This window comes from Henckelia pumila, unplaced genomic scaffold (assembly GCF_033568475.1).
Source record: "Henckelia pumila isolate YLH828 unplaced genomic scaffold, ASM3356847v2 CTG_254, whole genome shotgun sequence".
Lineage (NCBI taxonomy): Eukaryota > Viridiplantae > Streptophyta > Magnoliopsida > Lamiales > Gesneriaceae > Henckelia > Henckelia pumila.
The window spans coordinates 133,442-160,284 of NW_027331784.1; the positions used below are offsets into that span (position 1 = coordinate 133,442).

The window sequence follows — 26,843 nt, forward strand, 5'->3', positions numbered from 1 at the left end:
ATCGAATTTCTATATCCAATTCGCTCTGATTTTTTGCCAACCCTGATTATTCTGTGAACTCAGTTCCTGTGATGCAGAATATTGGAGCATTTGTAGTTTTATTATGTGCTGCTCTCAGTGCAGAACTACTATTTCTAATTTTTTTCACTCAAATTTTACTCAACTTGCAGAGCACTGCACGTGAAGTTAAACGATTAGATTCCATTACGAGATCTCCAGTGTATGCTCAGTTTGGAGAAGCACTAAACGGTTTATCAGCTATTCGTGCGTACAAGGCGTATGATCGAATGGCCGATATAAATGGGAAGTCCATGGACAACAATATCAGATACACCCTTGTTAACATGAGTGGAAACCGATGGCTTGGAATTCGTTTAGAGACAGTGGGAGGCCTCATGATATGGTTTACCGCAACCTTTGCTGTCATGCAGAACGGAAGGACCGAGAACCCGGAAGCATTTGCCTCTACAATGGGTTTACTTCTCAGTTATGCATTAAATATTACTACCCTATTGACCGCTGTGCTAAGACTTGCTAGTTTGGCTGAAAATAGTTTCAATGCTGTGGAACGTGTTGGGACATATATAGAGTTGCCTTCAGAAGGTCAATCTATTGTTGAGGACAATCGTCCACCTCCTGGGTGGCCGTCAGCAGGATCTATTCGATTTGAGGCTGTTGTTTTACGATACAGGCCTGAACTCCCTCCTGTCCTTCATGGAATATCATTCACAATTTCCCCAAGTGACAAGGTTGGCATTGTTGGTCGGACAGGAGCTGGAAAATCGAGCATGCTTAATGCATTATTCCGAATAGTTGAGCTGGAAAGGGGAAAAATCTTTCTTGATGACTGTGACATATCAAAGTTTGGATTGATGGACCTCCGAAAGGTTCTTGGTATCATACCACAGTCACCTGTGCTTTTCTCAGGTTTGCTCATTTTGCACTTTTAATCTTGTCTCTCTAATATTTTTCAGATCCAAAATGTGAACAATTTTGTAAGATGTTCCCTTTTGAATAAGAACATAGCCCATACATGGCGATATGTTAAATTGGCTGTCATGTTCATATTCATTTTCAAGACCAACGTCACTGATTTTCCTTTAAATTGCCGATAAAGCCCTATAAAATGCTATTTTATAGGTAAAGTTCCTTGGGGCCTCGAAATCCATGGTCTATTCACAGCATCTGATTCATACTAGATGTTTCAGATCAAAGCCTCATTAAGTGATTGTTTAAAAAATACCGATACTGGTACTTTGGTAACAGTTAAGAAGGATGACAAAAAAAATTATTGAAGCAAAGGGGCCAACACTTGCCTTCTGCACATAGATTCTCAGGAATCCTTCTCAGCGATGTCTCCTGGACTCATGACATAGCTTAAAACAAGAGAAGGATAAGTATGTACTATGTAGCACCTTATAAATACGGGACTTGGGGCCTCTGAAAATATTCTTTTGACAATAGGAGGTTGAACAAACTCCATTATGATGTTTGATTCTGGAAATAGTATAAACAGTTCCAAATTTGCACTATGTTTTGTTAATGCGTTCCATTTTCTTTCTATGTTTACTATATTTACGTCATACGGTGTGTATTTCCTTATGATGATCCCTTGTTTTATTATGGCAGGAACTGTTAGATTTAATCTTGATCCATTCAACGAGCACAATGATGCCGACCTTTGGGAGGCTTTGGAAAGGGCACATTTGAAAGATGTCATCAGGAGGAACCCCATGGGTTTGGACACAGAGGTATATGAATCATACTTTCTGTCCCTGATATTGTTAATTCCATTATGTTATTGTTTCACTTTAAAATGGGGAATAGACCAAGATCAATCACGAGGAAAAAAAGTAAAGCATATTGGTGCATGTTTTTGCAAAAGTAGACCAATTCTATTAATTTTCATAAACCTTGAATGTTTGGTTGAGGATTTCATCTAAGAAAGTTCTAAATTTCTCTGCATTTATGCCCTTGGCCGACATCAGCCACCTTATATTCTTCCCAAGAAATAAGAGAATATAATCAGCCATGAATCCATGATGAATACATCTTTTGGATTCAAACTACGATTTGCATCAGCTCCCCCATCTAACAAGTTCATATGTTAGATAAACTGTAGAGGGATAAATCTCAAATGGCTTGAAGTTCCAAAAATAGCTAGTCTTTTACCCAAAAATTTCTTAAAAGGATCCTGAACGATCCACCAATTGAGGCCTCCTTAAATCACCTTTGGTACGCCCATCAATATTTAGTTTGGACCAATCCACCGCTGGTTTGTGCCTAAGACCAATAATGATTCAGTCTAAAACGCTAGGGTCGAGGTCGAGATGAAATACTAATGAATTAGCTAAATGTTTTCCCTTTTTCTACTGTTGTTTCTTGAATCCCCTTAATACAATTGAATTGCGAGGTGTGATTCCTGAACTTCCATATGATTGTGCAAAAAGAGGGGGAGATTCCTTTGAGTTGCATTGTTGTTAAATTTCATGTCTGCTGGCGACCAGTGAATCTTCATACATGTTACCCCACAATTTTTTATGAGTTTGCTCTAGAACATTATCCCAACCGTGGCATATAAATATGTAAGCGTTATTATTTTTTACAATCTTTAAACTCTGATTGCCTTGTCACTTGCAGACATGAGCAGTTTTCATATTTTACTTTTCTTGGACTTGGAACTTTCTTTGTTAACAAGTCCTAACGGAGCTTATGTTTGTCCTGTTATATTAAGGTCTCAGAAGCAGGGGAGAATTTCAGTGTGGGACAGCGGCAATTATTAAGTCTTTCTCGAGCATTGCTTCGCAGATCAAAGATTCTTGTTCTTGACGAAGCAACTGCTGCAGTTGATGTTCGGACTGATGCTCTCATACAAAAGACTATTCGTGAAGAATTCAGAACATGCACAATGTTAATCATTGCTCACCGATTGAATACCATCATTGATTGTGACAAGATTCTTCTGCTTGATGCTGGCATGGTACAGTGTCTTTTTTTATCCCCTTCAAAACTCTTTTTTAATTCTAGTGGAAAAACTGATACAGATGATGGAATAACTATCTACTGGTTTCATGAAAGACTGTTTGATTAGTGCTTGACATTCTTAGTTTAATAGTGTATGTGCCTTATTTCTCAGGTTGTGGAATTTGATAGTCCTGAAACACTTTTGCAAAATGAAGAAAGTTCGTTTTCTAAGATGGTTCAGAGTACAGGTGCTGCAAATGCTGAGTATCTACGCAGCTTAGTACTGAAAAGAGAAGTGGGTGGCAAATTGGAAAGAGAGAAGGAATTGGATGGGCACAGGAGATGGCTTGCCTCTTCTCGATGGGCTGCAGCTACTCAATTTGCACTTGCCGTCAGTCTCACTTCATCTCAGAATGACCTTGTGCAGTTGGAAATCAAAGAAGATAATAGTATACTCAAGAAAACAAGGGATGCAGTTATTACTCTCCAGGGAGTGTTGGAAGGGAAACACAACAGAGAGATTGATGAGAATCTTGAACAGTACGAAGTTTCTGGACATCGATGGTGGTCATCTCTCTACAAAATTATCGAAGGTAAACCCGATATTCTTCATCTCAGCTTTGAATGAATTCTGGTACTATTTCCACGAGGAATTGACGTGGGATGGTTAATGGGATGAGGCCATAAAATATTGTAAATCGTGATTTATTCGGTCTATTTTATGTGATTTTTTTAATTTTATGTAAATCTTTTCCAGGTCTTGCAGTCATGAGTAGATTTGGTCGAAACAAACTTCATGGGGCAGATAATTTTGAAGACAGAACAATCGACTGGGACCGTGCCGAGATGTAATCCAATTAATCTTGGTTTTGTTGACAATCGTCAAAAGATTGTGATGCTTGAGTCTTGTCCTTTGCACCTGGAAAATGTAGTTTACTCGGCATCAAAATTAGCGCTACCGTTGCCTGTTTTGTAGGCAATTAACACTGGATAACAAACTCTCTGTCAACGTTAACACAAATGCAACTCACTGTCTCTAATGGCTGCTGCTTCTTTATTTAAGCGGCCATTGCACTGTAGAACGCAAGCTTGGTTGGCTGGTTTGTCTTTTTTGCCCATTGAACTTGCTGGTGAGGGGTAATTTGATATGAACAGTAAAGTAATCCTTGCCAGTTGACATAGAAGTGCAGGAAATAATAATAATAATTATTATCATCTTCTTTACTATACCTTTTAAAAACCTCTTTGGTCCGTACTCTGTACTTGATGACACCATTATAATATTATTCCCGCAAAAAATGTATGTCTTTTCATTGTTGTAGGGTAAAGGGACAAAAATAGTTAAATATTAATACTCACTATCTTATTCATCATCCACTATCTTCTTCCACTATCTTTATTAATAATGATCATCGGGTCATCCAAAAAATATCTTTCTCTTTTCAAATCAAATATTTAAAATAAAATAAATGTAGATATAGATTTGTAAAAATTTATAACACAAGCAAAGCATGTGCTTAGATGCTAGTTATTATTAAGTTTGAGCACATTTTGGTATCATGGTGAATTTTTAAAAATAAAAAAAAAAATTTCTTAAAATATTTATCCAAAGTTTTGAATTTTTAAATGGTTATCTAATAAAAATTATTATACCGAACTATTAAATTTAAAAACCTAAGAGACTAATTAAAAGAAAAGGTCCACGTTCTTCCAAAACAACCACTATGGTCTATAAATACCGTACTTTATTTTGTTGTCTAGTCATTTCAAATTCCAAAATTGTGGCACCGCGAATGGACTCAAAGTTGTCAAACATATGCACTTGAATATACACTTAGGGAGGCTAATTTGCCGTTCGTTTTGAATCGTTATGATATTTTTTATAGAAATTGGACGAGACCGTTTGATTTGAGTAATATGATAAGTAATACATAGATAAATAATATAATGTAAATTAAAATAAATAAGAAATAATAGTTAATACATTATTTGATTTGATGGATATATTATAATTTATTTGATTTAATTGATGTAAAATTAATAATTAATAGATTGATAAATAATATGACGAGAATAACGCGAAATTGAATGAGATAAGTTATACATAGATTAATAATACATCAAACCATCATTTTGGGTACAACTCGGTATATATGATAAAACATTGAATTATTATCATTTTTGTTTTGTTTAATATTTGGCTCGAGTTATACAAATAACTAATGTCATGAATCACCGTAAAAAAAAATTAATATCATGAATCATTATCTTATTCGAGTATATTGATTTTGATGTGATTCAAAGTATCACAAACGTCAAAATTGTGAGAAAACTCTCAATTTTCAGTTAATCAAATATCAAAACTTACAAGAATGTCAATGTAAGTCTCGTAGATAATAAATTAGAGTCCTTTTTCAATTGAAACAACAAAAGACAAACGAATCCTAAATAAATAAAGTATAAATATATGAGACAAATTTTAAGATATTGATAAATTCATCTAATAATTTAAGATAAAGATAAATATCTTATTTTATGTATACATGATGCATTTAAATCGTTCTTATATTATGCATTTTTGTCATCTCGACAAGCCAAACAATAGCTCAAGGACTCAACGTTGGAACGATGCTTTAATGAATGATACATAAAGGGATGCAATACCCTTGCGTGGAAAATATATTTTTATATTATAAAAAAAGCAAAAATAAATTTAACATTTTTGTAACGTTTATAATCTCTCGAACCGAATTGAATTTCACCGAAAATTTGAACCGAAAACCAAACCGAATTTCACGGTTCAGTTCGGTTAAAAACCGAAATATTTTTGGTTTTTTGGTTCGATTTATTTTATTTTATTTTATTAATTTATATTTATTTATTAATAAAAACAAATAAAAATTAATTAAATATTAAAAACCAACAAAAAAAAACGGTTTTCAGTCAGTTCGATAAACCGAACAGAAAAAATCGAACCAAACCGAAAACCAAAATCCGAAAAACTGAAAATCAAAAACCTTTGGTTTGTTTTCGGTTCAAGTCGAATTTTCGATTTCATCTCGACCTCGGTTCGGGCGGTTAACCATAACTCGAACACTCCTACTACTCCTACTCCTCATGTATAATTTCTGGAGAGTGATGCAATGGGCTATGGGCTTACAGCTACAAGGTTAACCAGATTTCAAGAAACTCCGAATTCAATCTTAGATTAAAGTGATTTTGAAGACCAACTCCGAGTCAGTGCGCTGTTAAACTTTTTTGAACATGTTTAAATTTTGAAATGACTTATATTTACGTCATGTTGCCAAGCTCGTAGTCGTAACACGACATTATTAGGAAAATAAAACTCAAAAGCCAAAATATAATATAATCCAACAAACGTGTGCAGTTTGTAACAACACGATTAATCAGGAAATTAAATAAACTTTAAAAATAAATAAATAAAAATTTTGGGAATTTGAATGCTCAAGAGTTTATTTATCTATACTTGATGTATAATAAACAACAAGCTCATAAAATACCAATTTAACGATCATTTTAATGCACGAACAAACACTTCTACTTTCATTCAATAAAAAATAATAATTACAAAAATATATTTTAGTAAATCTATTACCCACTTATAATTACCAACTCTCGTAATTATTTCTTCAAATTCTAAAATAATTAAAATTAGGCTTTACCCTCAAATATAAAATAAATCGTTTATCATATTAATCATAATTAATAACTTAAGGATTGATATTTGATAAAGAAAATCAATTAGAATAAAAATCTATCAAATAGACCTTGGATTGCATGTTTAAAAAAATTATTTGTGAGCCCAATATCGGGAGCCCACAAATTTTTTTGTGACCCAACTAATTCAGCCCGAAAGTTAGAAGAACGGGATGTGTCAATATTTCAAAGTTCAAACCCCTTTCCGTTTCCATTTCGATTCGTATCATAGGAAAATTCAAAGTCGGGATTACGGTCAATTCCCGTGTTTTTCTGGTCAGAGATCTTTCTTCATTTTGTTCATATTGTTGGATCTGTATCTTCTTCCACTGTTCTTTCTTCTTCTCCATCATATTTATACGGAAAAAAGACGGATCAAGTGTAAAATTTTGATTTGAATGCAATGGCAACTGATAATGGTGGTGCGGATATAGAAACGTCGGACGACAATGAATTTTCATCAGGGAGGGGTGCGGGTGGCCGAAAATACAGGCCAGTATTTGCCCACGACCAAGATCGAGCCGTTCTTGAGATGTCCTCAATAGATCCTAGCAGCGGCGCTTCTTCTTCGGATTCATTTTCTAATCAGAGCGATCTCAAGTAAATTTTATTGTATTTTCTTATGTTCGCTCATTATTTTTGGTTGGGATGTTGTTTGCTCTATGTTTGTTTTCCTGGTCTGTTATCAGCCTGTGTTTTGATTGGTTTATTCAAGGTAATTTTGTTGCCTGTGTGAGCTATTGGGGCAAGGTGCAATGAATTACAGACAAATTATAAGTTATAACCTAGCCTTAATTGTATGTATGTGACATCACGTATTGAGGTAGAACATAAGTTGATGAGGCACTTACATTGTTTAGTCTTCGTTATATAATACTTAGCTCGATGAAGATTTTTTGGTTCTTGTCTTATTTAAGCAATTATGTTTTTGGAATGTTGCTTTCTTGGTGTACTTGTGTCGCCTATATGAGTGATTTCTTGAGGCATAAGGTTGTCCACTAACTTGTAGGCAAGAGAAGTCTGTGTAAAAGTATATATTTGATTGAAATTTAGAGCTTGAGATTTAAGCATAAATCTTACTCTTCATATTTCAGAAAAATTAAGGTGGGTGTGCAGGCGAATATGTTACCCGAAGGTCGAGATGGCTCGGTTCCCAACCATGAAGGTGTTAATGGGTCTCAGGCGGAATCCAAACTGGAATTGTTTGGTTTTGACTCGCTAGTCAATATTCTGGGGCTTAGAAGGTAATGATGAATAAATCTTCTTCCATTTATTTATGTATTTCCTGGTAGAAAAATAGAAAATTATGAGGCATTTCTTATTAATTGGTTTTCCTAAATTATTGAGTTTCCACTGTCCTTCAATATCATCTGGGCTTGAGATGTGAATGTTTGTTTAAGCAATCATAAATTTTTATAAATTAGAATTTAATATTTTTCTTGATGATTTTCCGTATTCAGTATGGCCAGCGATCAGATTCCAGCACCATCTAGTCCTAGAGATGGAGAGGATGCGAATATTAATCTTGACCGTCCAAAGGTAATAACAAATATATTCCATCTTATTTTTGCCCTTGGGTTCTGTGCTACTGTCTGATAGCAAATGGCCATGGTTATGTTCTGGTGCTGGTCTGCTACGTGTAATTTGATTATCTGTCTTTGTTATTAAGTATTTTGAGAAGTGGTGGAACTTCAAATGTGATGTTCTCATGCTTGATTATTTATTATTTGGTGGAAAACTGTGTTGCACGAATACGGGTACGGGTATCGTATCGGATACGACACGGATACGGCGATACGACAAATTTTGAAAATATAAGACACGATACGGTTAGGATATGACAATTATTAAAAAATATATAAATATTATATATAAATTTAGTATTAAAAATAAAATTGTAGAGATAGAAAACCATATTTTTATAATCTTTATAGAAACCGGCAAGAGGCGACTGATGGGGCAGCGAACTTCAAAGAGTGGTGTCGTGAATTGTGATGATCGACGATGCAAGAAGCCGAGCAAGAAAGAACAGAAACTGGCTATTAATTATTTAATTTAGGGCTTTTGAGCCCAATTTATTTTAATTTATTTATTAATTAGTCCTTAGAAATTTAATGTTTTTCATTTTAACCCCTGAAACTTTTAATTTTTTGCAATTTTGCCAAAAACGTATCCGAAAACGTATCCTTGCCGTATCCATGCCGTATCCTAGCCGTGTCCAAAACGTATCCGACTGGTCAAGCATGAAAAAAGTCAACGACACGGATTTTGCCGTATCCGACACACGTATCGGCGTGTCGTATCCGTATCCGTGTCGTATCTGTGTCCGATACTTCGGATTTTTTTTTTTTTGAAGTATCCGTGCTACATAGGTGGAAAAGTATGTGACTGGAGAACTGGACTATGATGATGTTGGGGGGGAAGAACTGTACACCTTAAGCGTAGGAATATACCAATCCCCTCTTTCGTCTTCCATGGTTTTCTGTTGTACGATTTTGTTTATTTGGTACTGTGAAAATTTATTAACATCAGGATTTCAGATTTCTCTACTTGCTGACTTTAGACTTAAGATACTGATTGTGGCTCTTCCTTTTATGTTATTTTCGGAAAGTTAATACCGTGGTTCTTTTATCAATGCTGTCTAAACGAAATTGCTTATCATGCAGATATCTGGTGTCAAATTGGGGACCATGATGGGTGTGTTTGTTCCTTGCTTGCAAAATATTTTGGGGATTATTTACTACATCAGATTTTCTTGGTAATCTTCATGGAATCAAATGAGCGCAGAAACAAAGTTGTGTACTCACAGGAATCCAGGATAGAACATCCTAATTCCTACCTTTAGGAGTTAGCATGTTCTTTCTTTATTTATCCATTTCTTATTATTAGTTTTTATTTCTGGATTGCAATTGGTTACTTGTATCTCAATTTTATAACTTAGGATTTTTATATCCGAGTTGATAGGTTCTTTACGATGCATAGAACGTGTGAAAGAGTTAATGTATTTTTTGAGTCAAGCAGGCTTAGTTGCAATTCTGTCCTGATTATTGCATTGCTCTTGAGCTAAACGTTTCTTTTCATTTATCTCTACCTAGCCCAAGGTCACTGGATTAAGAATACTTTATGTGTTTGTTTACACTGATTATGCCTCTCTCCTCCACAAAGGCAAATGACGTCCCAGATTGATCCTTTGCATTTGCGAGAGGATTCACAGTGTTGAATTTGTCTATAAATATTTATGTGAATATTCATGTAGCTTGTTTCGAAAAGCAAGTTGAAATTACCAGAGGAAATGCAATTACTTTGATAATGGAAAAAGCGTAACTTGATTCTGTAGGGTTGAAGCTGGATTGGATAAAAGCCACTCTTTGCTTATGTTCACTCTCTCTCTCTCTCTCTCTCTCTCTCTCTCTCTCTCTCTCTCTCTCTCTCTCTCTCTCTAATTTCTTTGGCTTAGTTTTTAGACAAATATTTCCTTGATACTCATTTTTTTAGAATTTACGTGCTGATTCAGCCTTGAAACTGTAGGATTGTAGGAATGGCTGGGATTGGTGAATCTCTATTACTTGTCGCCTTCTGTGGCTCCTGTACTTTTCTTACAACTATATCGTTGAGTGCAATTGCTACTAATGGTGCAATGAAGGTACACCGTAATGGAGTATTTTAGTTGTAATGCTTGACTCTTCAACTAATGAGTTTTGTTCTATTGTTGATTTTTTCCATACACATTTGATTTATAAGTCCAACTATAGAATATGTTGATTCTCATGAAATTTGTCATCCATCTACTTTTATTTCCAGGGTGGGGGGCCTTATTATCTTATTGGTCGAGCCTTGGGTCCTGAGGTTGGAGTAAGTATTGGATTATGCTTTTTCCTTGGAAATGCAGTTGCAGGATCTCTGTGAGTACCTAGTGTTGATGGCTGAGAATGGATGTTGTATTTTGCAATCTGTTAGTTTGATCCAGGAAATACTCACTTGTTGATGTTTCATTCTCATGGTTTAACACAGTTATGTCTTGGGGGCTGTGGAGACCTTCCTAAAAGCTGTTCCAGAAGCAGGGCTTTTCAGAGGTAATCTTGTACTGACTTGTGACCATACGTCCTTTTTAAATTTTTATGAACTTTTTGTTTCTGTGAAAATCTTCTTCACTTTGCTTTTCACCGTCACTACATGCTTTAATTACCTGAAAAAGGAGAAGTACGGAAATAGTGTAAACCTTTTGAGATTGAGATGGATTATGGTTTTGTGATTTGGCCATCTTGCCTTTTTGTGGTACTCCCATGGTAATACGATACTGCTAAAGCCTTTGCTTGGTCAACTGATTTTATTTGAAGTTTTTTTTTTCCCTCTAAACACGTTATGAAGATTTCGTCCAAATTTATCTTATTCCCTTTGATGCAGAAACCTTTACCAAGGTAAACGACACTGGCATCGCACAGCCTATTCCCAGCCCAAGTTTGCATGACTTGCAAATATATGGGATCATTGTGACAATCATCCTCTGTTTCATAGTCTTTGGTGGTGTGAAAATGATCAATCGAGTTGCACCAGCCTTTCTTATACCTGTTATGTTCTCATTGTTCAGCATATTTCTTGGGATATTTCTGGCAAAGAAGGATCATCCAGCAGGTGTGTTGCCTCACTCATTTCTGTATAATAATTTATAATTTTTATAAATGTGTTGGAAGTTCTCCCGAATAGCCCACCGGAAATAACTTTTGGGGGAAGATCATTGTTTGAGTTATAAAAATGGAAAATGAGCCTCAAACCTTGTTTATTTCGAGTACCAAAACCAAGATGTCTATGATATCTGTAATTCTAATATTTGTAAACTGCAAGCACATATCTATACCACAAAATTGGAAATTGTCATTTTATTTAATAGTTTAGTGGATTTCAGACAGCTAGGAATGCTGTAGTATTTACACACACTTGTCCGGTTGATTGTTTGCTTCTTGCTTTTGTTTCTTTCATACGACTATAAGGTTCTATTTGGTATTATTGTACTCATTTGTGTTCCCAAAATTGTGCAGTTGGAATTACGGGCTTGAGTTTGGCTTCTTTCAAGGATAATTGGAGTTCTGACTATCAAACAACAAACAATGCTGGAATCCCTGATCCCAGTGGGAAAATATATTGGAACTTCAAGTGAGGCACCTAGTACATCTCAGTTAATTTTTCTCTTTTTACTAACACTAGATTTGTCCTGTTTAAGACTCAGTTCTCATCAAATTCACTATTCTGTTTTTGGTAATTTTTTTCCTTTTGGTGTGTTGCATCCTTCATACACGTACCTTTCCTGAGAATGTTTCGGGATTCTTTTGATAAATTCTGTTGCAACATGATGTTTTCCATGGCTAAGCTGGCTTCACCCGTGATTCACAAGGATAATGTTTCAGTTAATTCACAACTAGACTGTGAGTATGTCAAGCCAATGGTGGATTGTTTTGCATTATGAGTAGATGCTGTTGTATATCTTTTTATTATCTACCCCTTCATATTGGTCCATAATATTTCTTTTAGAATTGTGTTTCTAGAAACTTGATTGTAGCACATTGTCGAGAACCTGCTTGTTGTGCTTGTTGTTGAATAAATCTTGATAAGACCTACGAGAAGCATGGTCTTAACAAATAGCACGAGCATGTGTTTCCTCACATGATAACCTGGTCTCAACTGTGATTTTATTGTAGATAAACACGTCTTATCAAAAAAAAAAAATTGTAGATAAACATAATATAGCGTGAATAAAACAAAGTATATTTGATCTATGTGTGCTAACTGTCTTTACTTTCAGTGCACTGGTAGGACTTTTTTTCCCAGCTGTCACGGGGATTATGGCTGGTTCAAATCGTTCTGCCTCACTCAAGGATACTCAGCGATCCATTCCTGTTGGGACCTTAGCGGCAACTTTGGCAACTTCTGGTCTATATCTTGTTTCTGTGGTTTTTTTTGGTGCTCTTGCTACCAGGGAGAAACTATTGACCGACAGGTATGTCAATGCAGATTCTCTTTTTGTGCTGCATTTGTTGCATACTTTAGCCCGTTTATGTTTTCTGTTTTGTTTTCATGTACTGTGCTGATGCTGCAATTGAATGCTACACCTGTTACTGGCTACCTTTTTGTCAAGAACCAGTCTGGATGGTCTTACTAATATTATTCTCATTTTTATTAATAGTTATGATTCTAAGGTTCTGTTGCTTTAGAGAAGATATTGTACTACTCGAGAGGAGTTTTTGGTAATGTGCTGAAGCTTGCCATCTGACACGAGATATGGAGTCTCCAATGCAAATGTTGAACATTAGAATGTGTGCTTAACTAATTGGAAATGAATTTTAGGGAAGGAATTGTTGGTAGTTGGTACAGATTTGAATGATGATCCATGAGCGCAAAATTGCCTATATCTTTGTGATAACATCTTTGAAGTCTTTTAGTAGTTCAATATGATTTATAACAAGTGCTTCTGAATTTTTAAATTATGGATTTGAAACGAGTAGATCAAGTTTTTTAAGGCCCTGTTTGGTATCAAAAGTCAAACCAGAAAAACATTTTTTTTTTATAAAAAAAGTGCTTTTTTAGTTTATAAGGAGTTTGAATTGTCATTTAAGTGCTTACAAAAGCACTTTTTTAAGTTAAATTTAGAGCTTTTTCAAAAGCCCAAAATTAGAGTTTAAAAAATACTTATTTTAAAAATCACTACCAATACCATACGGGCTTTGAGTGGCAGGGTTTTGAGTGCTATGTACAAACCAAATGTTTATTCCTGGCCTTCGTACAAGTTGGCTGTTTTTGTTTAAATTATATTTTTAATCACATTTTCAAATTAATTGAAGTTGTCCTGTATAAGGGCTTGACTGAGCTGTCTGTGCAGGCTACTTACAGCTACTGTCGCTTGGCCTTTCCCTTCCATTATTCATATTGGTATTATACTCTCTACCTTAGGCGCAGCTCTACAGAGTTTAACTGGTGCCCCCCGACTTCTTGCAGCAATAGCCAATGATGATATCCTACCTGTTTTGAACTACTTTAAAGTGGCAGATGGGAGTGAGCCTCATATTGCGACTCTATTCACTGCATTTCTCTGCATTGGATGTGTAGTTATTGGCAATCTGGATCTTATTACGCCAACCATAACAATGTTTTACCTTTTGTGTTACGCGGGTGTCAACTTGTCGTGCTTTCTTTTGGATCTTTTAGATGCTCCCAGCTGGCGTCCTCGATGGAAATTTCATCACTGGAGCCTCTCTCTTGTTGGAGCATTAATCTGTGTAGGTTAGTTTCCATGCTTGCATTTCTTGGTATGCAGGATGAAATTAAGTTTTGATGGTGCTGGAGATGGTACAGTTCACACTTTTTCTTCATTACTTATAACCTGGTTCTGCCAATTAGTGCAAACGAGAAAGATTTATTAGTAGACTTCCTCATTCCTTTTTATCTTCAGCTTTTGTCAGCTATTGAGTGCTGAGAAAAAGAGACGACGCTGAATTTTTTATTTTTATTGATTGAACCTCCTTAGTGGTCCCTGGATATATGCCCGAGATTTATGCATGATGTAGCTTTAATTATCTGTCTTCAAGTTACAGTACGAGTGAGTTCTACATGATGCTCATGCTATATGTTCTATATGGTGTTCTTATTGACTCTGAGTACACTTACATATGATACTTGCGATATGCTTTTTTTGCAAGGAAAACTTAAAATAGATGAAAGTAGGTTGAGTTGTAATTTTTCAAGTGTGCAGAATTTTCGCGTGTAGACATTATCTGTGCATTGAGTTGCAGATTAGTGATTAAAAAGAGGATTCAGAAACAGTTGATCTGCTGACTATTCAGGTGAAAAATTGAGATCAAATAGCCAACAGGATACTCTATGACAAATACATGCAGATGCACGAGTGTGGCGGTGCACCCCATACTCTCTGTACTTTGTCTTTTCCTGTACTTTCCTTCACAATTATGGCCCTGCTAATCACCTAGGTAGCCGGTGAGGCATCAATACATTCTTTGTCTGTTGATTAGATCTAAAATCAAGCTAGTGGGACAAATCTTTTTTTGAAAATGTGTACGTGGGTTAACAACAGAAAGGAATAGTGGTTTGTCATATTTTGGAAATTGGAAATTGAAGTTGTCTTTGATCCTGTTGACTTGGTATTCGGTTAGTATTCCATTTAATTGTTAATATAATTGACCTGCATGAATCGTTGCGGCATACCCTAAATTAAGGTGGATCAATTGATTAGCAAATGAATTCTATATAGGAAGGATCTGTGGACATGATGGCATGCGAAGGTTCAGCGCAATATAATTAAATTTCTTGTTCTTTATCATATGTGCAATTTTTACCATATATTTTCTTATATCACTGTATTTTTCCTTTTCAGTGATCATGTTTTTAATTTCTTGGACTTTCACTGTGGTGTCTCTGGCCTTGGCAACTCTTATATATTATTATGTTGGCATCAAAGGGAAAGCAGGAGACTGGGGTGATGGTTTCAAAAGTGCATACTTTCAACTTGCTCTTAGAAGCCTGCGATCTTTAGGAGGTTTGCGTGCTTATCTAGTTGACCAATCAAGGGTTTTGATGTCAGTTTAGTTACTTTTCTTACTGTGTCATCATTCTCACAGTGCAATTATATTTTCAGCAAGCCAAGTACATCCAAAGAACTGGTATCCCATTCCTCTCATATTTTGCCGGCCTTGGGGTAAATTGCCTGAAAATGTACCTTGCCATCCTAAGCTTGCGGACTTTGCCAATTGTATGAAGAAAAAAGGCAGGGGAATGTCAATATTTGTTTCTATTTTAGACGGGGACTATCTTGAGTGTGCTGAAGATGCAAAGGCCGCATGCAGGGCTCTCAGTACTTACATTGACTATAAAAAATGTGAAGGTGTGGCTGAGATAGTTGTTGCCCCTTCGATGTCCGATGGCTTCCGAGGTATCGTTCAGACAATGGGCCTTGGAAATCTGAAGCCTAATATCGTGGTGATGCGATACCCTGAAATCTGGCGCCGGGAAAATTTAACCGAAATACCAGCCACATTTGTCAGTATAATAAATGATTGCATTGTTGCAAACAAGGCAGTTGTTATCGTTAAGGGTCTCGATGAGTGGCCTAACGAGTATCAAAGACAGTATGGTACCATCGATTTGTACTGGATTGTAAGAGATGGTGGTCTTATGCTGCTTCTTTCCCAGCTCCTCCTGACGAAAGAGAGCTTCGAGAGCTGCAAGATTCAGGTCTTTTGTATCGCAGAAGAGGATTCTGATGCGGAGGAACTCAAGGCGGATGTAAAGAAGTTTCTTTATGATCTTCGAATGCAAGCTGAGGTAATTGTGATCTCAATGAAGTCGTGGGATGCACAAACCGAGCAGCAGGATGATTCTGTGGAGGCATTCACCAGTGCACAAGAGAGAATTGCCAGTTATCTTGGTGAAATGAAAGAAAGGGCTGGAAGAGAAGAGACGCCTTTGATTGCTGATGGAAAGCCAGTAGTTGTTAATGGGCAACAAGTAGAAAAATTCCTATACACCACTTTCAAGCTTAATTCAACAATACTTAGATACTCTAGAATGGCTGCTGTTGTCCTGGTAAGTCTTCCACCGCCTCCTTTGAATCATCCTGCGTATTTTTATATGGAGTATATGGACGTCTTGGTCGAAAATGTCCCTCGTCTTTTGATGGTTCGAGGATACCGTAGAGACGTCGTTACGTTGTTCACATAGTTGACCCAATACATACTTAACCTTCATCTTGCATTGGTTGATAACTTCAATCATCTGTAAGTATGTACTCTTAGCTTATATCCCTCGTTTTTTAAAGACACCTAGTGGCATTTTCAGTTTCCTTCGCTTTTTTTCTCCCCTGTCGTCTTGGGTACGTTTTTATGGGTCATATTTGTTTATTCTTTCCATTATAATTACAGAAAATTTTGTCGTTCCATCTTGGTGGTATTTTCAATAAAGCAATGATTATTAGTTTATTCTCCTCTTATTTGGGGTGTTTTGGTTCAACTACATTAGAACGATTGATAAAATGTCAAATTAACATATGAACTCAATTTTTACATTTACTTAAATTGTTTTTAAGTTTAATATTATTATTAAATTCAACTACGCTTATGATATAAGTATAATCCAAGATGTAAAGTTTTGAATCCTTTTAACAAATGGGTAGAAGATGCATGTGGGTGTATCATTTAAGGCACCGTTTGGTTTGAGTGATAGGATAAGTAATCCATGAATAAGTAATATAATGTAAATTAAAAATAAATAAGAAAAATTAGTTAATACATTATTTGATTTGATGGATAGATTATAATTTATTTGATTTAATTGATGTAAAATTATTCATTAAAAAATAGATAAATAATATGACGAAAATAAAGAAAAATTGATTGGGATAAGTTATACATAGATTAATAATACATCAAATCAAACAATGCCGAGTTTTAATTATTTAAACTTTGTTTTTTTTCTTTTCTAAATTTTAAACACTTTACTTCTTGCTTGAATGATTGTACCCAACAACAATGAAAAAATAAAGATATTTTTTAGGGTATAATATAATATTGAAATGATGTCATCAATTACAGATCAAAAAAGTTTTTCTCCTCAACGAAAGGTGCAGAAGTATTATAATATAACTAGCGAAAGGTATGCACACGATGTGTGTATAAAATAATACCAACATTATTAAAAGGTACAGAAGTATTATAATATAACTAGCAAAAGATGCAAACACGATGTGTGTAAAATTATATCATTACGAAATAAATAAACATATATAGATTACACGAAAGAGTGTTACTTTCCTGTTATTCATTCCAAATTCGAAATGCGAAGAGATAAAAAAGTGGTTGAGTACATGCCGCCCGCAGGGCATTACCCTGCGGGTGATGTGTAACCCCATGATTGGTCAAAATTAGTGGGGCCCACGTGAGGCCCACTAATTTTAACCAATCATGAGACGCCAAATCACCCGTAGGGTACTACCCTGCGGATAGCATCTACTCAACCAAAAAGAACATAGTGAAAAATGGCGCCGATTTCTCTTATTTTGAATTTGAAGAATTTGAAGCTTTTGATTTCTCTTATTTTGAATTCGAAGACTGCACGTGGAACATGGAGAGAGGAATTGAGGGAAGTTAAAGGAAGGAAAAAACCGATTGTGTTCATTTTTTTTTTTACCATTTTACCCATGAAGAAGAAAATGATAATTTGATGGGTTACACATGTAATTTGATTCTAATGTCACTCAACGAACGAAATCAGTTTCTATATGAGTAAAATTCTTTATAAAATACTAAAGAAATAAAAATAATTATAATAATACTAAAGATACTCATTCTTTTCTTTTTACAAGATAACAAAAAAGAAAATATTGATGCTTATAAGTAATTTCACTTTTATTATCTTAAAATAATATTATTTTTAAATCTTTCAATTTTTATTTTTATCTATATTGAAATTTAATCGTATCTTTATCTATATTTAAAATTTTTTAATTAGATCGTTGCTATTAATAAAAAAATATGGAAAATAAATTTGAAATAAACCATAAATTATCATGTTTAGAAAAATATATAGATCGTGTTATATGTAAACGCACGTCGTGTGCAGAAGGATAGTAGTAGTATAAAATATCCGATTCCCTTACTTTAATCGATTCTTTTGTTATATTTGTAATTGAGTAGACAAAAACTCCTATGAGACGGTCTCAATGGTCATATATGTAAGACAAATTTTTTTTATTAATTTTAAAATCTGAAAATATTTAATTTATACATTTGGAGCTCAAAACTTTTATTTTTCCTTGAATCATCAAGAATCTTCACATTATCTAGTTAAGCCTTGTGAAAAAATATCTAAAGGTTGTGTTTTGCTTCCTATGATAAATATAGGATTATATTAACAATTCTATGCTACCACATGTTTACTTATTTTTTGAGGACTCGTATTAACTCATAAAGCTAATCTATATTAACTTTTTTTAATTTTTGGTACGGATGATAGGATAAATAATATATAGATAAGTAAAGTATTATAATAAAAAATAAATAAGAAATAATAGTGCATATAATATTAGATTTGATTGATAGATTATATTTGATTTGATTTGATTGATTAAAATTTATATAAAAATGATAAATTATCATTTTATTCTTTTAATAATAAATTAAATATAAATAATAATATTTATTTATAAGGGATAATATAGTAATTTAAATTCAATGGTTTGATTGATCTAAGATAAATAATTAATGATTTGATTGATGTAAAATTATAATTAATAGATGAATAAATAATATGATGAAAAAAACGTAGGATTAGACATGATAAATTTATATATGGATTATTAATAATCCAACCAAATGGAGACCTTGATGATTTATCACAAATAAATGACGTGATAAATAATCATTTTAACTAATTATGTTTCAAATTGAAATAAATTATATTTATATTCTTAATTTACATTCCAAAAAATAATATATGAAAACCCCATTTTAAAAAATTATATAATATGGATATAAATTTCAAATACCTTAAGATATATTAATACATTTCATTTGATTTTAATATAAAAAAATTCCATTTAAAAATTATAAAACATGAATAAAAATTCTAATAATGTAATATATTATTAATACATTTCATTAGATTTTATCTTTATTCATGGAAAATTAGTTAACTCAATTTATTAATTTTTGTTTTAAAAAATAAATAATTTTTATACTCAATAATTTTGGTCAATTAAAATAATTACATGTGAATTAATAATAATTACATTCTTCAATAAAAATCGCAATCTCAATTTTAAAAATAAAAACTACAAATAATATTATAAACAAAGGAAAAAATTGTAACTCGTCACTTAATCATAATATCAATTACAAAATTGATCCACCAAAATAAACATGTGATTGCTTCTACATCATTATTCAACATCCTATAAAATTAATTTAATAATCTTAATATTATTTATCTATATATAATTAATCTTACTAAATAAACACAGTCAAAATACAAACCAAAAACCTCAATCGATCGACTCTCACTAAACTTTATAAGTTAGTAGAAATTCCCGCACATGAAAATTATCTTTAAAATACGGATGAAAATGTGTGACCTATAGAAAGAGGTTGAGAATTAAAAAAAAAAATTTCCAAAAACTCGTAATATACAAACTAACTAACTTGGTCATCTTGATTCTTAATGGATGAACAAAACTACTTCTTGTCTTCTTCCATATATTCAATAAAAATACTATAAAAACTTCAGCAAATTATAAGGTGACGAACTGATTTGCTAAAAAATATTAAAAATTAATTAATTGTGTTAAAAATATATGGCGTGAATCGCTAGTATCAAATGAACTATATATATTAAAAAAATCCCTATTGTAAACTCGATCGAATTATGTTGATGAAAATGGAGGAAAAAACAACTCAACCAAATCAATGCTTCCTTATTATATTGTCCAACCACATATATATATATCATAAATGACCATATATAAAATGGTCTCCTACAAATTACTATATATAATGAAATTTAACCTTAAATTAAGTTAATTATGAAATTAATCTGAAATTTCACATTAATTATTAGACTATTAATTTTACATAGAATAAACATATTAATTAATTTAAATTTAAATTGAGAAAATATGTGAATCTGAAAATGTAAGAATGATGAAATTTTCTATAGAAAAAATGACGAACAAGTGAAAAATGAGTCTCTATGCACGTGATACATGTATTTATATATGAATTTTTTTTAAAAAAATAATTGTGTAAAAAATTGGAGATATTATATCAAAATTAAACTATAAAGTGTTTTTGAATTTTTTTAAAACAATTTTATAATGATATGATTATCTTGAAATAAAAATAAAAATAAAAGTATAATTTATTAGGATATGATAGTTTCAGATAAGATATATATTTACTAAAATAAACTTTTATGATTTTTTTAATTAAAGAAATATAAAAATATTTTTGTAATTGGTGAGAGTGTCTATATATAATAATATAATTTTTTTAATGATAAATGAAGAAATTAATGGTCAGTATATAACTTAATTATGCTAGTTTGTAGGATGATGGCCTTACGATAAACTATTTCTAAAATTTACTTATTTCATTTGGTTTGATAATTTTGTATGTTTAATCTTTTTCTCCTCAAATATCTATAGTTTCTTTGAAATAATTCAAATTTGAAAAAATGTAAATTGTAGGTGATATATAATTCTCTTATGATTACGGAGATAAAGATAAAAGTTGAAATTTGAATACTCGATGAAAGATAGAATAAGATATATAGACGAAGACAATAATAACTGAAAACGAGGATAAAAGATATGATATAGTAAGAATCTGATTATTATTATTATTTTTTTGGTCAAAATAAAAGAATAGAATATGAGAAATTCGATTGGAAGAATCAAAATCCAAACATGCCATACATCAAATCACACCATATATTTAGCAAGGAAAATAAAGTCAATGAAAAACACTTTATTTTGTTTTTGGGGAAAATATAGAAAAGAGTGCATAATGAAATTTAGAAATTGTGGATTTTGAATAATTTAATTTAATGTTGTCGGATAGATTTGGGAAAAGATCTCCCATGAAGATTCATTCGATAGGTGAATGATTTGACGGGAATCTTTAATTAGTTGGAAAATGGATTTGACTTGAATTATGGTGTCCATACACAGTTACACACTCTCACGGATTCAAACCTAAACCCGTCATTTTCTCCTTTTTTACAGCAAAACACATTAACTTCCTTCCTAATTCTCCGTTATATAGAATAGAACAGAAATTCTCCCACAACATTTCTGATCATACTGGGCTAGCTAATCATTCTCTCCGATCTTCATCGGATTCCTCTGCTGCACTCAGGTATGTCACGTTCACTACGACTTTTACATACATTTTGAAAGAAATATATATATAATATATTTTGCAGGGAAAATATAATTAATATCACATACATACGGGGTGGTGTGAGAATGGAGGCAGGGTTAACAAAGAGGAGAGGATGCTCATGCACTAAGGATGATTTTTTCCCGGAGGAATCGTTCCAGAGCATCAACAATTACGTGAAAGCTCTGAAACAAACACCGGTTCGATTGTTGGACCGGATGCTGACACGGTCCAACGTGCAGGCCGAGTTAGATGCCAAGGCTCGTAGTGGGGGTTCAATGAAGAAGACGCTTTCGTGGTGGGATTTGATGTGGTTCGGCATGGGGGCCGTCATCGGTGCCGGAATATTCGTTCTCACTGGCTTAGAGGCTCGTGAAGATGCTGGTCCCGCCGTCGTCTTATCCTACGCTGTCTCTGGTCTCTCCGCCATGCTTTCTGTCTTTTGCTACACCGAGTTTGCTGTGGAAATCCCTGTTGCAGGTATGTATGTATGTATGTCTACATGAGAATTTTGGGCCAACATAACATTGTATGTCTTTAATTTTTTTTTGTTTTGAAGGTGGTTCGTTCGCTTACTTGCGGGTGGAGCTTGGCGATTTCGTGGCCTTCATTGCTGCCGGAAACATCCTTCTCGAGTATGTAATCGGTGGCGCAGCAGTGGCACGTTCTTGGACCTCCTACTTTGCCACACTCTGCAACCATAAGCCCGAATCTTTTCGCATCCACGCCAATGGTCTACCTGATGGCTACAACCATCTTGATCCTATAGCCGTGGCTGTTGTCGCAGCCATATGCCTATGTGCGGTTTATAGCACCAAGGCCTCCTCTCGTTTCAACTACGTGGCATCCGTGATCCACCTCATTGTCATCGTCTTCATCATCGTGTGTGGACTCATCAAGGCCGACACCAGCAATTACACTCCCTTCGCACCATTTGGCCCCCGTGGAATCTTCAAAGCTTCAGCAGTCTTGTTTTTCGCCTATGTTGGATTTGATGCTGTTTCCACCATGGCAGAGGAAACCAAGAACCCCGCGAAAGACATCCCCATCGGTCTTGTTGGATCCATGACCATCACCACACTCTTATACTGCTTGTTAGCCATAACTCTTTGCCTGATGCAGCCATACGGTATGATCGATGTTGATGCTCCCTTTTCAAGGGCATTCGAGTTGGTGGGGTGGAACTGGGCTAAGTACATTGTCGCCGCAGGAGCCTTGAAAGGCATGACTTCGGTTCTGCTAGTGGGTGCAGTGGGACAAGCCCGTTACCTCACCCATATTGCACGTACACACATGATGCCCCCATGGTTTGCCAAAGTCCATGAAAAGACCGGAACACCTATCAACGCCACCATTGCCATGCTTACTGCCACCGCAATCATCTGCTTCTTCACAAAACTAGACATCCTATCCAACTTACTCTCCATCTCCACACTCTTCATCTTCATGCTTGTTGCCCTTGCCATTCTTGTTCGTCGATACTACGTTAGTGGTGAAACAACAATACAAAACAGGAACAAGCTAATCGCCTTCATATTGCTTATCCTTGGATCTTCAATAGTCACTTCAATCTACTGGGCGCTGAGTGATGGTTGGATTGCCTACTGCATTACAGTACCTATATGGCTCTTGTCCACTGCAGCACTGTGGATGTTGGTCCCTCAGGCCTGCAGTCCCAAGCTTTGGGGCACCCCGTTCGTTCCATGGTTGCCATCTGCATCCATTGCCATTAACATCTTCCTTCTTGGATCAATAGATAAGGACTCCTTCATTAGGTTTGGAGTATGGACTTTATTACTCCTTTGCTATTATTTCTTGTTCGGCCTCCATGCTTCATACGACAATGCCATGGCCATCCAAGTCAAGACCACCACCACGGAGGACAACACTCCATATGAGAATGCTGAATCCGGAGAAACGACTTCAACTCGGAGCTAGCTAGCTAAAATTCATTTCTATGATGTGCATACTTTATTTACTTCATATGTTTAATTCGTTGGACATATACCTCATCTGCTTCGTGTAATGCCTGAGTAATCTAAATTGGAAAGATGTTAAAGGTTATGGGCTTTATTATTATTATTATTATTAATTTTGATGATTTGGGTTTCGAGCTACATATCATCGACATTTATAGTATTGACCGTGTGTTTGTTGCCCAATACATTCTTTTCAAGCCAGATCCCATATTTTGCAACGAAAATTTTAAACAATTTTGGCAAAAATATGTTATTAGATTTTGTGAACTTAAATCCAAATTTTAATTTAATTAGTTATGCAATTTATTTTATATATTTTACTTTCATTTATTACCTTCAACCTTGTGTTAACTGAATTATTCCTCAATTTTTTTTATTATCTCTTACTATCCCTTACTATTTTATATAGGCTGAAAGTTGGATAAAAATTGTTTTGTACGTTTAGTATGTCCCATTACTTTGGAATGGCCCAATAAATTAACAGCAATTTAGATATCAGTCCCTAAACCCAAACACAATTTCATCCTAGTTCCTTGTCAGAAAAATATAGTTTAAACTTTTTGGGCCCACATAATTTTTCTGATAAAATTCGGAAATATGGTACAATACACGATATTTGAGTATCAACCGTGGTAGATCTGGTACAAATATATGATTTTTGAGTACTAAGAAAATATTGATATTAATGACACATTTATCTTATTTTGATGGAAATCAGTACAAAACATTGAAAATATGGTATTAATATATGATTTTTGAGTATCAAATGTGTTAGATCTGGTACAAATTTATTATTTTTGAGTATTCAAACATATATTGCAAGTTAATTTTAATAAAGATGGTACGAATTACTCTCAAAATCTATTTTTTATACATGATCTTGAATAATTAGTTTTTTAATATCATATATTCGTACCATATTTTCATTGTTTTGTACCGACTTTGTATGATTTTTTTAATATTCAAACATATATTAAAGTTCATATTAGTAATGATGTTCAGATTTTATACTCAAAATCTTATTTTTTGTACTCGATATTAAACAATTAGTGCTCGAATATCATGCATTCGTACCATACTTTCAATGTTTTGTACCGATTTTCATCCGAAAAAAAAATGTGGGCCCAGGGAGTTTAAACAAATTTTTTACTGACAAGGGACTGAAAAGATATATATGTTTGGATTTAGGGACTGATTTCTAATTCACCCATAAATTAACCAACAAAAAATACCCACGAAACCTCACGATGCGTACGACCCCTCATTTTGGTATGGCCAAACCCACGAAACAAAACCATGGCCTTTTCTTTATCGCTGCGTTCCAAACCCAGTTTGGTATTACTGAAAAAAAAAAAAAAAAAAACATTGCCTAACTCTTCACAGATTGTAGCATACATGGACGAAGAAAACCAAAAAAACAATCGATTTTTAGTTTCTACTTTGGCAAAACTGCCTCTGTATGCTACAACCCCTTCACTTGAAAGTTCATTGCTTCCTCTTTCGAAGTCGACAAATGCTTCGAAACAAATTCCTATAGCGACGGGATTGGAAAATCAAGCATACACCGAAGAAACCCTCTTGATTTGTTGAAATCCTTATGGGTCACCAAACTCTATGGTAGAACAACAATAGAATCCACTGATTTCATCCGATTGTTCAGCGCTCAAGGTTTTGTGGAACATGTATATATTAGAATTGCAACTAAAGAGATTGTTTATTTCGTGGAACATGTATATATTAGAATTGTATTTTAAATTTTTTGTAGTTTAAAGTCTTTCTAAAAGGTACACGACGTGTATATATATGTTTTAAATATTTTAGTTATCTTATTTGATTATATTAAATTTATTTTGAAAACATGTATTAAGTTACATTTGAACACATTTATCACATTTTTTCATTACACACGTAATGTGTGTGCCACAGTTGCTAATATATATTAATAGTAAATATATGTTACATATATACATATACATTCATTTTGGATTTGTCACAGTTTACGATAAAAATTAAAATAATTTGTGAGTTTAAGGCAACTTGGAGAAGTTCATGTTTCTACCGTAAATATTTACGCATAAGAGTATTACACTAAAAACTTATTTGTATAAAATATAATTTTTTAGAAACGATCATATACCTCTTCCGTCCAACTCATTTAGACTTGTATATATTTTCACACAAATTGAGAAAATGTTTGAAAAATAAAATTTATAAAACAATTTCTCACTTTGTCCTTAATTGATGAAGATTGTTATAGAATAAAATAATTCTACTAAGTAACTAATGATATTAATTTAACATGAATAAATTGATATTAAAAAAATTAAGAAATAAAGTATATAATTAAATAAGACGGTTAAAAATAAAATATAATGTTATCATGAAATTTGTTTCATTTTTCCACGTACGATGTTTACACATCTGTTTTGATTTTAGAGTTATATGCACCAAACACCCTGTAAAATATTGAAAATACACACTTCTCCCCTGTAAAATTTTAATAGGCATCGTCAATCCTGACCTTTTAAAAAATTAGCACACTCGCCCCTTCAGATGAGTGATTGTTGCGCACGCGCCTCTCATGCGAATGAGCAAAGATTTTGATATTTTTTTTGCACCAAATACCCCTGTGAAATGCTAAAAATGCATATTTGACTCATGTAAAATAATTTTTAAATTTATTCAACACATAATACATAATTTTTATTAAAATCTAATTATAAAATATTAGCAAACACTTTTTATTTTATTAATTTTATTTTTAATTTTAAATTTATTATGATTATATAATTATTTTCTAAAAAATATTATTATTTTATTTTGTTATTATTATTTTATTAAACTTTCTTCTTGTTTCCAACTTTTTCATTAAAAATGCATTCATAAATAAGATTTAAATACCTAAAAGTACCAAAATATTAAATCAAAATGATAATTTCATGCATATTACTTTTCAATTTAGAATTATAGATTTTTGAACCAAAATCTAAATTTTTTAAAATGCATTGCAGAATTTGCATTAAATAATAATACACAATATTTATTAAAATCTAATTATAAAATATTTTTCAAACATTTTTAATTTTTTTATTTTTATTTTTATTTTTTATTTTTATTTTAAATTTATAATTTATTTATTTCTAAAAAAATTATTACTTTATCTCGTTATCCTTATTTTATCAAATCACTTCGTGTTTTCAACTTCTCCATTAAACATGATTCATAAATAAGAATTTAAATATCTAAAAAT

General features: G+C 33.3%; 3 protein-coding genes across 9 annotated transcripts in view; all 3 read left to right on the plus strand.

The window, feature by feature from the left end:
• LOC140870778 (ABC transporter C family member 2-like) overlaps window positions 1–4,188 on the plus strand; it is a 30,883-nt gene extending 26,695 nt beyond the window's left edge. For all 5 annotated transcript variants that reach the window (XM_073273173.1, XM_073273171.1, XM_073273176.1 and 2 more), the window contains 5 exons: window positions 171–927; window positions 1,630–1,751; window positions 2,735–2,980; window positions 3,137–3,557; window positions 3,722–4,188. In XM_073273173.1, the coding sequence (XP_073129274.1) occupies window positions 171–927; window positions 1,630–1,751; window positions 2,735–2,980; window positions 3,137–3,557; window positions 3,722–3,816 (1,641 nt within the window). In that variant the 3' untranslated portion in view covers window positions 3,817–4,188. The remainder of the gene's footprint in view (window positions 1–170; window positions 928–1,629; window positions 1,752–2,734; window positions 2,981–3,136; window positions 3,558–3,721) is intronic.
• A 2,714-nt stretch (window positions 4,189–6,902) lies between these two features.
• LOC140870795 (cation-chloride cotransporter 1) lies at window positions 6,903–16,661 on the plus strand. 3 transcript variants are annotated; one of them, XM_073273199.1, is made up of 13 exons: window positions 6,903–7,281; window positions 7,776–7,925; window positions 8,142–8,220; window positions 9,348–9,439; window positions 10,210–10,324; window positions 10,483–10,583; window positions 10,693–10,754; window positions 11,086–11,313; window positions 11,718–11,832; window positions 12,479–12,673; window positions 13,553–13,953; window positions 15,062–15,223; window positions 15,323–16,661. In XM_073273199.1, exons 1-13 carry the CDS (start codon window positions 7,085–7,087, stop codon window positions 16,402–16,404), a joined length of 2,979 nt encoding a protein of 992 aa, XP_073129300.1. In that variant the 5' UTR covers window positions 6,903–7,084; the 3' UTR covers window positions 16,405–16,661. The 3 variants fall into 3 exon arrangements, with proteins under 3 accessions (XP_073129300.1, XP_073129301.1, XP_073129302.1); XM_073273200.1 differs by having other exon boundaries at window positions 7,145–7,281; window positions 7,798–7,925; XM_073273201.1 differs by lacking the exons at window positions 6,903–7,281; window positions 7,776–7,925 and having other exon boundaries at window positions 8,164–8,220; window positions 9,348–9,475.
• A 4,813-nt stretch (window positions 16,662–21,474) lies between these two features.
• Window positions 21,475–23,731, plus strand: LOC140870794 (cationic amino acid transporter 1-like). The gene is made up of 3 exons (XM_073273198.1): window positions 21,475–21,590; window positions 21,658–22,094; window positions 22,174–23,731. Exons 2-3 carry the CDS (start codon window positions 21,701–21,703, stop codon window positions 23,550–23,552), a joined length of 1,773 nt encoding a protein of 590 aa, XP_073129299.1. The 5' UTR covers window positions 21,475–21,590; window positions 21,658–21,700; the 3' UTR covers window positions 23,553–23,731.
• The last annotated feature ends 3,112 nt before the right edge of the window (window positions 23,732–26,843 follow it).

Excerpts from the sequence above, each read along its gene's own strand:
- LOC140870794 (XM_073273198.1), top strand. The coding sequence starts at position 21,701 with ATGGAGGCAGGGTTAACAAAGAGGAGAGGATGCTCATGCACTAAGGAT. Across the intron at positions 22,095-22,173 it reads TGTGGAAATCCCTGTTGCAG|GTGGTTCGTTCGCTTACTTG; the intron begins GTATGTATGTAT and ends TTTGTTTTGAAG.
- LOC140870795 (XM_073273199.1), top strand. The coding sequence starts at position 7,085 with ATGGCAACTGATAATGGTGGTGCGGATATAGAAACGTCGGACGACAAT. Across the intron at positions 10,325-10,482 it reads CTACTAATGGTGCAATGAAG|GGTGGGGGGCCTTATTATCT; the intron begins GTACACCGTAAT and ends TTTTATTTCCAG. Across the intron at positions 15,224-15,322 it reads AAGCCTGCGATCTTTAGGAG|CAAGCCAAGTACATCCAAAG; the intron begins GTTTGCGTGCTT and ends TTATATTTTCAG.